At 39.8% G+C, this 15,700-nt stretch overlaps 2 protein-coding genes across 3 annotated transcripts in view; one reads left to right on the top strand and one right to left on the bottom strand.

The window, feature by feature from the left end:
* The window catches only part of CCDC146 (coiled-coil domain containing 146), a 70,409-nt gene extending 56,616 nt beyond the window's left edge, over nucleotides 1–13,793 (bottom strand). For both annotated transcript variants that reach the window (XM_048299956.1, XM_048299957.1), the window contains exons 1-2: nucleotides 13,646–13,793; nucleotides 7,274–7,434 (exon numbers count right to left, since the gene is read on the bottom strand). In XM_048299956.1, the coding sequence (XP_048155913.1) occupies nucleotides 7,274–7,423 (150 nt within the window). In that variant the 5' untranslated portion in view covers nucleotides 7,424–7,434; nucleotides 13,646–13,793. The remainder of the gene's footprint in view (nucleotides 1–7,273; nucleotides 7,435–13,645) is intronic.
* A 302-nt stretch (nucleotides 13,794–14,095) lies between these two features.
* The window catches only part of FAM185A (family with sequence similarity 185 member A), a 38,677-nt gene continuing 37,072 nt past the window's right edge, over nucleotides 14,096–15,700 (top strand). The window contains 2 exon segments of the mRNA XM_048300750.1: nucleotides 14,096–14,313; nucleotides 14,315–14,628. Of these exon segments, the coding sequence (XP_048156707.1) occupies nucleotides 14,261–14,313; nucleotides 14,315–14,628 (367 nt within the window). The 5' untranslated portion in view covers nucleotides 14,096–14,260.

Here is a 15,700-nt window from a genome sequence, read left to right as displayed (position 1 = left end):
TCCTTAATGGTGTTTATTGGGAAAGACTGCAGTCAAACTTAAAGTGAGTTGAGAACAACAGGTAGCTTGATAAATTGGTGAGAAAACCCCTTACTTTTACGTGTTTATTTGAAAAATAACTTAAGATGGTTGCCAATCCCTACCCAGACCCCTGTTGACAAATTAAACCAAAATCAAACAAAAGTGCCAAGTTTACTTAGCTTCTATGATTTACATGTCATGGAAAAACCAAAGCAGGAAGTATGCGACTTTGAATTTTCATAGAGAAAAAAAAAAAAAAAAAAAAAAGAGAGAAAATAATTAAATAATGGCCTACAAAGAAAGAAGATTTAAATACATTCAATATAGTTTTAGATTTTTTGTGTGTGTGGTCATTTTCTTTCAGGAAAGAAAGAGAAAATAGTACATATAGGCCTGAAGACATTGACATAAGTTTTAAAGAAAAATGGCTAGGTCCTGCTAAATGCAAACATTCCACATACTAAATCGATCTCTTTCATTCACTGCTTTAATTAAACTTTTATGGAGCTATAGCTCTTCTGCCAGAAGTTAATTTGGCTGTCACCCTCAATGGTAACCAGAAACAGAAAACAATGTTTTAAGATGGTATGTTAAATCTAACCCTCACACAAGTCATGAGAACATGGAAAGTATGAAAGCAATATTTTTAAGTCCTCATTCATCAGTTTTTTCCGATCTCAGTGAAAGAGTAATCCATTTGTGTTGGGGAAGATGAAACAGGAAAGCCTTGGAAATATGATTGCCTGACAAAAGATTTTGGGAATATGAAAACTACAGGCAACATCGAAATGAAAGCCACTTTTGAAATACCAGGTCTTAGTTACTGAACAACTAGAAAACAATGATATGGCCGACTGAAGTAATCCCCTCTTGATGGAACAATACCCTCTGCTTGCAAACAGGTCCAAGGGTCAGAGCAGACCCTACTAGCTCAGCAGAAGGGGTCCAAAGAGTAGTTTTTAGAAGTTAAGATGTAACACTCTATGGTAATATAAGAACTCTTATAGGCTGTATGTAAATGCTATAGGATTTGTATCTTGTATTAGACTGGTTAGTGACAATTAGAATATTCAGTGCAGAAGATGATTTATTGTATTGTAACCAGGACTTCAGACATTCTCATTCTCATTCTCATTCTCCTTCTCATTCTCATTCTCACTTCTATTCATTCCTCTCTTCCACTTCTACTCTTGCTCCTACTCTCTCTCTCTCTCTCTCTCACCCGTTCACTCTCTTGCTCTCTTGGGCCTGCTCAGAGCTGAGTCTACCAGCTCTGAGCAGTGCCCCAATACCCACGCCCTTTACAATAAACTGGCTGTGTCCCAAGACCTGCCTATAGAGATCTCTCATCTCCATCCGTCACCGTCTACGTCCGGCCGTCCCGACAGGACCCCAGAACCCCGTAACCTACAGTCTGGCGCCCACCGTGATTGCCGAACCCACACCCGTAACCTACAATTTGGAAAATAATAATGGGAAAAATAACCAAAATTAACTGATTATGTTCATATAATCAAGATGAACTGTAAGTTTAATTAAGATTGCATTTCAGCGGGAATAGTATGCCCTCATTTAAAATTACACAGTACAAAACAATAGTAGGCTTTACACACTTTTAAGCAATTACATGGAGTGAATAATTTTTATGGAGAAGCAGGATCCACTTTGAGAAACAGAAATTCTCATGCCTTTCTTCAGACAGAGTACAAAAGCCTCTCCGCTTCCCTCCAAAGTTTAACCTCCATATGCTAAATTGAAATACAAGGATTCTTTCTCATCCAGATCTCTAAGGCTCTGTTTATTCAGGAGTGTTTGGACCCAGGAGCTTTGAATACCAGGAATCCCCTTTTTAACATTTAAAGTAACCTCGTGTGTAACAGATGATTCTCCACCTCTAATGTTTTTATTGAATGTAAGATTGGTTAACATTTCTCTGGCTTCCTCATCACATGGCTGGTAGACCCAATTTTAGTACAGATTTGCCTTGTCTCAAATACATATTTTAGGTGAGAAAACAGGAAGAGGGAGATAGCTTTGGAAAACAATACAGCAATATACTTGTCTTGTCAAGTCTCATGAGTTTCAGAAAGGGCTCAGAAAAGGCCAAAATGCAAGATGTTACAGTTAAAGGTTATTCCTTTCACTAGTCTCACAGCCTTATAGAGCTCTAGCTCCTCTGTATGGTATGAAATCTGCACACTTGACTTTATAACAGCGCAGAAAAACAAGACATCATAAATACTTTCAAACAGCCTTTTCAGAAATGAACAGAAATACCACCTGCTTTGTGATAGTTCAAACACACCCAACCACTTCCTGGCCTTGTTTCCTCACAATGTCACCTGCTAGTGGTAAAAAGAACCTCTCCGTAGAACGAGCATGTTACACCAGCTCTGTTCCCATTCCTGCTGTTTGAAGGCACCTGTACATTTGCCCAACTCCTCTACAGCTTTTTTAAGAACAATCAACTTTCCTTTGGCAACAACCACTTGCTTTAACATTCACAATACAAACTATTTCCTACTTGCTGAAAGCTGGTGCAAAAAACCATACTCTAGCTTACAAACACATTTTCATTCCTAGCTGACTTTCCAAGTGACCACACTAACACAATCAAAAAAGATTTATTTAATTAGCAGTCAGATTCCTGTGCGTGGAGGTGGAGACAGTATCTTAGCTGTCTGTGTCAACATATTTATATGCTTTTTTGTTGGGCCAGGAGCCTTTGAAGCTTGTAGTGTGGAGTGTGCCAGGATCAGCTTAAAACTGTTGTTCGCATTCAACATTCAAAGCTGTGTCAAGATTTTTATATCTTTGATAGAGGACACACATATTTGGTGAGTACTAAAACAAATTATGCACTGTTATAGTCACCATGCAAAAATACAGTGATGATCATACTTTGTAATAGCAGAAAGCACATTACAGTATGTGTAGGGAGACAGAAATGAAAATGGTGATTAAAAAAAAAAAAAAAAAAAAATCCTAATCTACCAAGGCAGTTTTTCTAGGAAACTTTTCATTTAAGGATAAATAAAAAAAATTTTAAAGGAAAGTTGTTTAGAAACACCATGTAACCTAAGTTAGGAGAGAATTAAAAACCAGTTTGTTAGCAAAAGAAATTGGAAACAACTGTAATTGCTAGAATGGTGTTTAGATGTCATTACAACACTGAAGAACTATATGAAATATTGATTCCTAGTATTTATATTTGAAAGCTGTAGCCAACCTTTATGTGACTTCCTCTTCTTCCCTGCAGCACAGATGAGAAAAAAGAGAAAAATGGGAAGTACCTTTCTCTCCTTAAACAACATTCAAACACTGAACATATACACTGTTCTATGACTTTAAAGCTCTTCCAGATAGCAGATAGACATGAATCAGGATCAGATAATCAGAAACAAATTTTGCTTGAGAAGTCTTTGTTGATTTTTGGTAAACATGGAGATTTTTCTCTGTGTTTCCACTAGAATCAAGATTTTGGTTAGCATTTTTATTAGCAGTTCAACCACTTTTGGCAGCCAGGAGTATAAATTCACTAATCTCAGAAAGACTCTGAGTTTCAAAATAGTAATGAAAAATATTCATGAAAGGTTCTTTCTGCTTCCTGATGGCAATAGGACACCTGGACTTCAGTGATGAAGAAATGTGGCATGATAGTGACAATTTCCATCAAAAAAAGCAGCACAAATGAAAGATTTGGTGCTGGTATCACATAGGGGGCACTGACCATTTTACAGGATACAGAATGTAACAATTTGCAATAGACCAGTCAGGAAAGTCTTGCAAAGGAGTTTATTCTTTTGCAGGTTTAGATTTAGCAAATAAATGGATGATGTTTGTTAGCAGAAAGGGATTATTGTGGTACCTTCCAAACAAGGTATCCGCTCACTGGATCTGGTAAATAGTAAAGCACTTTTCATTCACAAGTACACTGCTCTGCAGACTTAATAGCTGCCTCAGAGCATCCACTGCAAAGACATGCAAGATAAATGTTGCAGAATCATTTTTCTGGTAGATGTATACATTTGACTGAACTATCTTTCTAGCCTAAGAACATGTCAACAAAAGGAAGAGAAAGAAAAAGCACAAGACATTGTCTTAAGTAAAAAGACCTCAAACTGGGAGAAGATACTCACCATTGGATTTCTCTTCAGGGTTTTTTTGTTTGATTCACTATCAGACTGGGAAGATGCATAGAGTAGGGGTCTTTTTTTACATCTGGGATTGGGATTTGGGCAACAAAACAAAAATTAAGCAACAGAAGAGGATTTGAAAACTGTAATAGATTACAAACTAAACATCAACAACACCATTATGACAAATGATGCTTTATTTATTTATGTTCCCATTAAAACTGGATCAGGTGGAGGAAAGTAAAACACAGCTTGAGTGGCCAGTGGGGAAAAAATGTTGCTGTGCAATCTGGTGAAGAGCAAAAATTATGGGAACAAAAATGAATAGAAGGGGCAGGAGGCAATTCATAAATTGGTCTTTTTCAATTTTCATTCTGCATAATCTTGTCATTTTGAGCATTTAATCCAGTTTCATGTCATGTTTTGTTGCTTTTTCTATTCAAATGACAATTTCAGTTTGTTCTCTGCTGCTTTTGCAGTAATAGTATTGTTGTAGCAAGAATGATGTAAGGATAAAGGGAGAGGTTAAGTGTATTATATTACCATCTGCTGCAAAAAAAATTATAAATTTGCAGCAAAGGGTGAATACAAATTTAGATAATTTTGTTGAAGCTAACTACTACAAAATATCCATTTAATAAAATTATGGCTCTTTAAATTTAGACAATGTACACGTATGACAAAATTCAATACATTTTTTGCTGCCTTTTAAGAATAAGATTACATATACATGGCCTGTAATATACTAAAATCAAAATAAAACCAGCATGATTTATTGCATCTTAATGTAGCATTTATTCAAGTAATATATTTATTTCATCTCACAGGTACTAGACTATGTAGTTTTCCACGAAAGTCATTAACATAATGCAGATTGATTTATTTCCAACACTAGAAGAAAACAGGGTATGAGGAAAGATTCACAAGTCAAGAAACTAAATTAGAAGTGTTAGAGCAAAGATCTTTATTTCAAGGACACAACAACAAAGGCTAAAAGAAGTGGAAAGTTCATTTTGTGAATGTATGGCAGTACTCAACAGAGCAGGACAATGTCAACTTGGAAATAAATAAAAACACTTGGTGAAAAGAAGTCATGACGTAGTGGGTGGCTTTTGTTCAAACTCTGTCAAGTTTTTAGTATTTCTACCTAACCCACAAAGCTAAATAATGTTACTATGTTTTATTAAAAATAAAGGAGAGAGAGTTTGCATGTTTGACTTCTTGCTCTTTGTGTTTGAGTACCTGCTGCTTGCTTACATGAGAAAAATGAGACTGGCTTGACTGGAAGAGGGCATATATCTGTTTTTAAAGAAATCCTATAATAACAAAAGATGTCCCTTCTGATAAGTACATGCTGTGCAGGCATAAATGACCGGTCAGTGAAACTGAGATAATATGATACAATTCTACTTCTGTGGAAAAATCCTGAAAGCGATTCCAAGAAGTTGAAGTCAGCATCAATGCAACAACCTCTATGGTGACTGAAGTCATATATTTATCCCTGAATTATGTATAAAGTTCAACAAAAGAAAACAAATACGTCAGTGGAAGAGAAGAAACGTAAATAAGTGATGAAAAGCCAAACTCACCCATAAAGTAAAAGTGCAAACTGTTAAAAATTATGGTAAAATAAACGAGCCATAGTGCCCTTCTAGAAAATAACAAAATGACAGGAAGACCTCATTTATGAAATATTATGCAAATTGCTTACTTTGGTTTTCCACAGCATGTTTTCTCCTGAGTTGGGAACAGCTCTAAATACTAAGGTTACCCTGTATTTGCCATTAATGGTTTACAGTGTCATCAGTATTAAACAATTTAGCCTTAAATTTGATATGCAGAATAACCACTTTGGAAAGACTTTTTTTTGAGAAAAAAAATCAGGCAAATGATCTAATAATTTTCTACAATAAATCTAGAAAAATAAGTTTTCACCATGGTTAAAAATAAGGAAAACAAAGTTGAAATGCAGAATACATTTTAGAAGGGGTGTGGGGGCACTTTCGCCGCTGCCTTGGACTGAGAAAGGGGGTTTGCGCTGCAACAATACTGGAAGCTGCGGGCTCCCCATACACTGGCATTGGACTGAAAGCAGCAGCTTCATGCTATGTTCAGTATGATCTAATAGCAGGAGAGGAAAGGGCCAGTCCTATTTTCCCCTTCACTCCAAATTCTTGCCCTGTCCTTTTTCCTGACTTTAGGTTGTAGGCAGAGAGTAAGAGCTGGGCTAGCAAACTGATCTGACAGATTCAAGATGGAAACAGGCCAAGGTAAAGCAACTTTAGGTAAGAACTTTGAGAAAAACATGAAATATGAACAAATCCTGGTAAGGATACAAGAGAGATGTATATTTTTATTATAAAGAGGGCAGAAATTGGCTGGTCTCCATTTAAAATGTGGGAAGTGCATTACTCACTACAAAGGAAACTTAAACTGGGATATAGGGAAAACTTTTTATAAAACTCTGGCAATGACGACATTCTGGAAAAGCATACCCAAAGAGCTATCTCCATTAGCTAAAGATTTAAAGAACAAATTAAATAAATATCTGTAGAGAATCCACTTCAGTGCAAACTTTGGATTGGATTATCTCTTAATGGCTCTTCTGGCTTACATTTTTAAGGATTCCATTTGATCTGTATTTGATAGCTTAAATTTTAAAATGTTTCTAGTAATCTGAAAGATTTAACACAAAAAAATCTGCAAAAGAAACTGAGTTCCCAAAGGTTCCTTCTATCACCATCATCTGTTAATAGTGCCTCAGGAGCCACTTACCTGCAATTTTTCCTGCAGCCATGTAGCCTTTTTAAAAATCATGATGCAACTACCTCTACAGATAGAATACTACAAGACCAAACCCAAGACCTCTCTATTCTCATTCCCCTTAAGGTCATGATCACTGAAAAAAATAACATGGTTATGTATCAAGCACAGCATTCCCAGCAAGAACATGATATTGCTTCACAAAATTTTCTTATCACTTAGAAAAAAATCAAAGAAATAGGGAAGATATAGATAGTCTATGGTAACGACCTCCAATTATTAACAACAAAAGATATATTTCAGAACAACTACTTTGCACTGCTACAGACAGAGAAAGCTGGGGCACATAGTACCTCATCTAAAAACTGAAATGCAGGACTTGCTGTTACGTCAGTGGGTGCCTCGTCCTGGCTATGAGCTATTGAAGTCGGTGCACGGGTAGGTGACTCATTCTCAGTTGCCAATTCTGTGTCAGTGGGACTTCCTTCACCAGCCTGACTCATTGTTTAAAGCTCTAGAAAGTAACAAAAATACCAATACAGTTCATTAGATCCAGGATATATATGATTGTGAAAGATAAATGTGGAGTGTAAAAACCACTCCATCAAGATTTCAGACCCACATTCAAATCACAGAAGTCACCATATGAGCAAACTAGGTAAGTCTACAGTTACAACTTCATGAAAGACTTCATGCAAGGGGCTGCACTATCACTCTACCATCCTTTTGAGTATTTTTAAAATATCCTAAAGAAAGCTCTTATTCCAGTTAGGTAACACAGTCTTTTAATAAATGCACAGAGAGATAATATAAAGAAAGCTGGAACAAGTAGGGGTATTGGAAAAGATAATTTTGCTACACTTGTATTTGAGAAAATCTCCTATTCATGGCTGTTATTTAGGAACAGAAATCTCTAAGATACTTGCATTAGAAAAAGTTAGACTAAGGACATTTAGTAATTACTTCTCATCAAGATGAGACTTAATGCCATAAAGTTTCTATAATTTCATGTAACTTTGTGTTTACTACCTTGGTCCAGCACTTGAGAATTTTGTTCCCAAGTTCATCAGAACTCTCAGAGGTGTATGAAAATGCCAATGTGGATGAGGGAAATGGGAGGTGGAATACAAGGGGGAACAATGCTCCTGATACCATGGTAAGACAGCAGTGTCCATCAGGTTGGTCCTCATCATTGTATCAAATGTGAATTAACATCTGACAAATCCATCTTCTGGCATAATAGCATCTTAAGAGTTTTGCATATCCAAAGAGTTTTAAAATACCAACCTTTTGCATGAAGAAGCATGAAAGATGACAAAAACATTTCAGGAAAAAGATATAAGAGACATGGGATGATCAAACAGAGGCAATAAGCATAGTATAGAGGTAAGAGAAGGGAAGAGGGACTTGTGAGGCACACAGAAACCTTGCCATGACACGGTGAGATAAGGGAAGGCATAGAGCATTTATAGAGCAAAGCACAGTGCAAAGCGGAGATGGAGCTCGGATGGAGGAATTCAAGAACTCCTTCACAAGTTCACTGAAGTTGTCTGTAGATGACAGGAATGGACAGATCAGTATCACAGCATTTTTGTGCAAAATTTTGGGAGAGAGATCATCAACTTCTGCAAATGTTCACCTGACACCAGAATTAGCTATTATGCAGAAGACATGTTCTGCTATGGAACCATATCATTATAAAACCCATATCAGCTGCCAAAGATGCAGAATCCTCTTCAAATTAGGCAGTCTTGACATCATTCAGCCTTTCACATAACATATGGGAGACCTTTCCCTTTTTTTAAAAGAGAACATCTTATTATAAATCAAGGACAACCAAAACTGAAACTGTAATAAAATTAAGAAGAAATTTTGAGAGTATTTCAAGAATATATACCAGATCTCTCCAATGAAACAGCCAGAGAAATTTGGCATTCCACAGCCAGAAAGCTGACAGTTAAGAAAAATATAATCTCTTTTTATAATTGTGGTAGAAAAATGGATACAAAAATGCTGCCTTGTTTGTATTCACCTTTTGAAAAGTCACTTGTCTATAAAGGTATTGAAAGTTAAACTGGCAAGTTTATTACTTTCTTCAGCGCTGCTTGGAATTCCTTCAGGAACATTTTGACTTTTAGAGAGATTTCAGTGTCTGTATTTGCTTATGGAAAGAAAAAGCAATTTCATGATCCCTCCTGGAGGAGTCAAAACATTGTGAAATAACTGTAAATATCATAGAGGCCAAGAAATAAGCTCTGAATTACTGTACATAAACATGTATACACATTTATAAATAGCAAGCAATTTTTCATCTGTAAAGAACTGCTGAATATTTTAGCATATGCATTTTATGCTTATGGCTACTGTAGTTTTATTTGTTCCTCTCAACTTACTGAAACAATTTAGACAGAGGAAAAAGCACTGTGGCAGAACCTCTAAGTAGAACAATGCCAAAATGCGAGAGTTTCATGGGTGTAGGCATATTTGTTGATACTTGTATGTGAAACACACAGTTGACATCAGCCAAAAATATACTTCCTCCCCGTAGAATAGTACAAAAGAGTCCTTAACATGACTCCAGTTTGCTGGGCAGGGAGAGACCAAAAAAAAAATCTGAATCTGAAAAGTTTATATTATGTTAAGACACAACTATAGAAATCTGAGACAGAGAAAAACCATTAGGCAGCCTCAGCTGGTGTGACAAGCCCTTGTCTCCATGCGATTTTAAGAGAGGGCAGACTGTAACAAAACATATGTATGTTTATGGAACATTGAAATAGGTTTAGCATTCTTCCATTACCTACTATGTTACTAAATATATAATTCAGCTTATATAAAATTCTATCTATAAACCTCAACAAAGCGGCAATTTTGTGTCTGCAGTATCTGGTAAATAAACTCTCTAATTGAAATAGTACTGAAAGGTGGCATGATTTCTAACTTCACGGAATAGCCCAACAAGTATGGATGTTTTCAAACTGTAAAACTGCAAATAATATCACAGCCTTGATCCAAGACACAGAATTGCAGAGAACAGGAATTACAAGGCTGTTTTGGAACCCGGGTGAAATCAGGCTGAGAATTCTCTTGTGAACAGTTTCAGGGCAGCAACAATAATAAAAGTATGAACTCAGATTCCCCAAACTAATTTCAGCATCTCTACTTCTGTCTGTCTCTAGCAAACAGCAATGTTGATACACAAATCAGTGCAGAATCCAGGTAGGTGACACTTAGCTGCACTGACTCTTTTCAGAGTGACAGATGCAAAAAGTAGTAAAATTTTATTCTTAGCATAAAGAGATGCAGCTCCATGTATAAAGATGCATCAACTATCTCTGCACACTTCCAGCCTACACTGGATGCCTGGGGAGGGACAGAAGTACCCACCAGTCATGGTGCGGTGATGCTTCCCTGAACCCATCCCCTTTCTCCTTGAACTCATACAAAACTTTCAGTATTGATAAAATCCAGGGGAATGGAGATTTTCATTTTACCTGTGCATGACATGAGTAACCAGTGCTTCTTGCTGCTTTTGAATCTGGCTCCTTGATATCACCTACTTCTTTTACTGGATAATCACAACTTTTCTATGCCACTAGGTTTATTCCTAATGTTGAATCTTCATTTGACAATCCTTTCTCTAGGCTGAAGCAGCCAATCTACCTGCTGTCACTGGCATGAAAGCCCTTCTCTGCCTTCCACTGTCCTTATCATCCTTTTCCAAAACTTTTTCAGTTCTACCATATCCTCTTCAAAGAGAGAGGATGAGACCTACAGACAATATTAATAGCAGGAGCTCCATAGATTTATTTGATCACACAGTGATCCTCTTTCCACCCCCTAAAGTTTTATTTTCTTAGGCTTTTTCCCTTATGTTAAAGAAGCAGACCTTGTGTTTTAACTGGGCAGAGCCTGTGCTTCAGCATGAAGGGATGTGTCTTTAAACAACAAGATCATGCCAACATTAAATGATAATTAAATTTAAAACTACATCATGTACAATAGGACATTATAATACACATGTGAATCAGAATAAATTGTTTGATTAGACTGTACAATCTCACTGCTTTGGGGAAATGAGAGCACACCACACACCTGAACTGCTCAACAATCTCTGTCATAATTTCCACTGTTTTCCCTTGTTTTCAAGTCTCTGCTATTTGGGATAGAATCACCCTGAGCCACACACAGGCTTTTTCTGCTGGATTTCTAATTAGATATGGCTGAGATAAGGAGAATTTGAATGGTAAGATTTGCCACTTCCTATTTCACATGGTTTCCATGAGGAACTTAATTTCCTCAGAAAATTTCTGGTAGCATGACAAACAAAAAATCCCTGAAATCCAAACCATTGTGTGCTTTGCAACGCTAAAGTACAGAGGAGAAAACAAACAAAACATAATTTGCCTACCCACTGAACCCTTGATACACCTTGAGAATTAAGAAGATTCAAGGAAGCATTTCAGAAATACACCACTAAAATAACCAAAATACAAATAAAGGTGGCCCTATTTTCCTAAGAAGTGAAGTCACATTATTTCTTCACTACAATTATAGCAAATGGGTAAAATTAACCCTACCCAGGCAGACTAAGTTTATAACCTGTGGGTACCTGCAGCAGTTTGTGATTGTTTGTGATAAATTCCAAATACAAAAGTTAGAAAAATGTATTCCTTTTACAGCCTCTTCTGTAAATATTTTTTATTTAATTCCTCTTTCCTTGAAATCTCTCTCTCACCTTAGCCTAAAAGTATTTCTGATAATACTTTGGCTTAAAATCTATTTTATATCACTTTGTAAGTTCTAGGGTTTTTTTACCTTTTGCATTAAATACTGAATATTCTTTGGCATACAACACCACCAATATCTGGTAAAATGGCAAATAAGCATTGTAGTTCACTAAGAAATCATGCAGCTATCAAAAGTGGAGCTCTAATTAAATTTTCACTTATAAATTTGATATACCTTTCTATTCCTGCAAATGACAAGCCAGAAAGCAAAAGAAGAAAACAAACAAACAAACAAATCAATATTCTTTCACTGTTGGAGTCTGCTACATGCTATACCAGCTGATCCAAACAAGAGCATGAAAGTTAAACAGAATCAATATAGCAAAAATATAGACAATGTAAGTAAAACATTAAACACATGAGGTTTCATATGTATGGAGAAAGAACTTCTTCCTAGCAATTACTTTTTATCTGTTTTGTACGGTATCTTTAACAATGTGAGTATGCTTAGAGTGTATCTAATGAGAAAACGCAACAGCAACAATGAAATATAAACAAAACTGAGGCTTAAGCATCTTGGAATGGTTTCTGGAACTAACTTCTCGACTATGCAAAACCCGACAATATTAAAGGTGATGCAGAGCACAGTTTACTGTGGATTGTGGGCACTGATAAACTTCTGCCTACATGAGGAGCATCGGGTACCAAGATCCTGAAGGAAAAGGGGGCTGTGGGAAAGCAGTACTGTCGTTTTAAAGGAGGTGGTAGTCAAGGATAAGAAACAGCAGCACTGACTCAGGGAGAAAGGTGGGCAGCAGTGAGCCCCACCTTACCAGAGACCGGATTCCCTTGGAACAGTGGGATCACGGAGTTATTTGCTGAACTGGCTGTCATCTAGTGGAGTCATAGCACATTGCAACACACTCGTTATACATCTGTAACTTTCCCTGACAAACAATCTGACATCCAAACTGGGTATTGGTCTCAAGGGTGAGAATTTTGTAGGTTTTTTTCCCCAAATCAACTATTTCTGAAGACTTGAAAAAAATAACTTGCAGCCTCCATAATGTTCCAAGATATTTCTTGATACTTTTTTGACTTTCTAGAATTCTATTTTTCTATACTAGATTATCACAAAGCAGGCTGGCCTTTTTTGTGTTTCACCTAAGGATTTTTTGAGACTGAGTAATGTAAACCAATGAAATAATTTAACTTAAAGGGCTTTATTGGTGTATATTAAACTTCCCACAGTGAAAATTACCAAAGGACCAAAAAACTAGTACAATCTTTTTTCCTCTTGGACACTGAGATGTCATTTCGGATTCATAAATAGTCAAAGTCAGACAGAAATGGAAACAGGGCTAATGAGATGAAAAATGTTTGATGACTAAGTATCATGCTTGCATGGTTATTTATAAAAAAGAAACACATGGAGTGCAAAAGTGAGACAGTAATTAAGTAACAGGCCCAGATTTCATTATTTCTTGTGTTGCAATGTCGCTAAGACAATGTGGCTTTCTGTGCATGTTTCTCTCTCAGTACTGACAGTAAACTACAACTATGACAAGAACTCAGCCCCTGACTGAACATCATCTATTGCCCACACGCCCCACCCCCTTTTTTAAAATTGTTATACAATGATAATGTGGGCTATGAAGTCCAGAAAAGTCTTTTAAACCGAATTAAGTGGTTCCCCGCTTGTTTGTAAACCCTGTAAGGACAATTGTCTCATGGTGTACTTGTGCAGAGCTCAGAAAAATATTTATTTGGTTGGCTTTAGAACTGCTAAAAAGGAGTACAACACATAGCATATTGACCAAAACTTACTGACAGAGAGCAATTCGGGTGCTTTGCACTATCATTTAAAAAACCCAACAACAAAAAACTGGTTTTCCAACACGTCTACCAAACTGCTTCTACACCAGCTGACCGAGTTCATTGCAACACACGCAGACTCGCCATAGGCTTAAGTGCAACGCAGGCTGCCCCGGGTACCTCGTCTCCTCACGCGCGACACGGCACCGCCCTGGGCCCCGGCGGGGTTGCACTCCCGGCCCTCAGGGACTCTTCAAACAGGGCTGTGGCGGCGCCGCTGGACTCGCTTCCTGCCTGTACGTCGGAGCCGCGGCTTTGCCTCTGTCGGCCCCGGCCCCGGCCCCGGCCCCGGCCCCGGCCCCGGCCCCGGCCCCGGCCCCCTCGAGTCCCTCCCGGCCGCCGCAGGGCCCGGCCCGCAAGAGCGGCGTCTCCGTCGCTATGGCAACCCGCGCACCGCCTCCGCCCGCCTCAGCTGCCCTCCACTCCTGATTGGTTCCGGTGTCCCGCCCCGCCGCCCAATAGGAGCACACTCTCGGCAATGCCCCGCGGCCCCCTCTCTCCGATAGGCCCGCGGGCACGGCTGTAGTTCCTTCCGCGCGCCACAGGACTACGGCTCCCAGGAGCCTCCGCGGCGGAGCCACCGCCTGTTTACCGGCCGTGCCGGTGTCTCTCGCCGCGTGCAGCCGCACCACGTGACTGGCCGGGGGTTACGGCCACCCGCCAGGAGCGGCCTCGTCCCGTCCGTCCCGGGCGCTCCTGACGCGGCTCCCGGGCGCTCCCGCCCCGCCGGTGGCAATGAGGGCTCTGCTCCCGCGCTGGGCGGCCCTGGCTGTGCAGGCGGCGGGCGGGCGGTGGATGCCGCCTGTCCCCCCGCCGCGGTCGCAGCGGCCCCGGTCCGCCCCCGCCGCGGGAGTGGGCGCTCTCGGTGAGTCCGCGGGGGCGGCTGCGGGTGCGGCTGCCGTGCCAGGTGAGCGTCCGCCCGCTGGACCCGCAGCGCTGCCCGGGCGCCGACCGGGTCCTGGTGGCCGTGAGCGGCGGTAGCCCCGGGCGGGAGCGGGACCCAGTGCGGGTGGAGCACGACGAGGCTCTGGGGCAGGTGGCGATCGTGGCGGACGGCGTGGACAGCAAGGCCGCCGTGGACGTCCGGACGCCGGTGAAGTTCGGTGGGTGCGGGGCAGGTGCACGGGCCGGGGGGAGCTCACCGGGGGCTGGGCTGGCGCTGGTGCTTCGGCTGGAAGCCGGTGTTGTGGAACGGCATTGTGCCCTCGCTAATTCAAAACATCCCGTTTTGTTTCTTTGTTTCTTGACTTCTTGGGTGTTTGGATACGTGATTTGTTGCTGACCTTTTTGCCAGCAGTAGTTAGTGCTGAAACCTCAGCTGGTGAGTGGCGCTCAGAACGCGCCCTGTCATTTGTGCTCTGGCAGCTGCTGCTCCAGAAAAGACCCGGCTCCAGACGGCATCCTTAGCATGAGCTGTGCACGCCTGCTCTCCAAGGGCTGTTCCCTGTAGGGTTGTTGGATCCACCAGCTCCATCAGTGTTTGTTATGCTAAGTGGCTACCCACAGGATCAAAAAAGCCTGGAAGGTAACGATACAGATGAAATATCAGGAAGGGCTCCCTTGTCCGCTACAAACGTTGCATTATCTTTTTGGGCACAAGGCTAAAATCTGTGCAGGGTTTCTTGTATGGAACACAATTTGGGAGAGCATATGTAGTGGCTGAAAACAATAAACATCTCTGCTGAATTGAAATTCTGACAGTGGCCCTAAGTTTAGGAAGTACAAACTCAGGGATTTGTGTTCAGTCATTAATGTGTTTTTGAATTTTCCTGTGGATTTAGGCAATTTCCTATACAGTGCAGAATGTTTCACCATGCTGAAAAACTTTTTGATGTACAATGCACCTGGTCTCTTGTTTTGCTTAAAATTATTCAAGACTGATGCTGTATTTCATTTGATGCCCTGGTGCAGCTGTGATACGAGAAATGATGGATGATCCCACCCTACTTACTCTTCATACATGTAATCTATGACTTTTGTAGAATATGGTGTTACATACAGCAAAGGTATTCTGCACCTTTTATCTTACCTTGCTTTTTCCCGCACCCTTTAACTTAGGATAAATTCTGCAACATGCTTTTTATTTTCTTGTTTTCTTTTAGAAGGACCTGAACTGTATGCAATTCAAAATGGAGAAGTCCTATAGGTTTGACATAACATCATTCTCACATTTTC

The sequence above is a fragment of the Corvus hawaiiensis genome, chromosome 4 (genome assembly GCF_020740725.1).
Source record: "Corvus hawaiiensis isolate bCorHaw1 chromosome 4, bCorHaw1.pri.cur, whole genome shotgun sequence".
Classification (NCBI taxonomy): domain Eukaryota; kingdom Metazoa; phylum Chordata; class Aves; order Passeriformes; family Corvidae; genus Corvus; species Corvus hawaiiensis.
The sequence above is the reverse complement of the archived record's forward strand: the minus strand, read 5'-3'. Positions and strand labels throughout refer to the sequence as shown.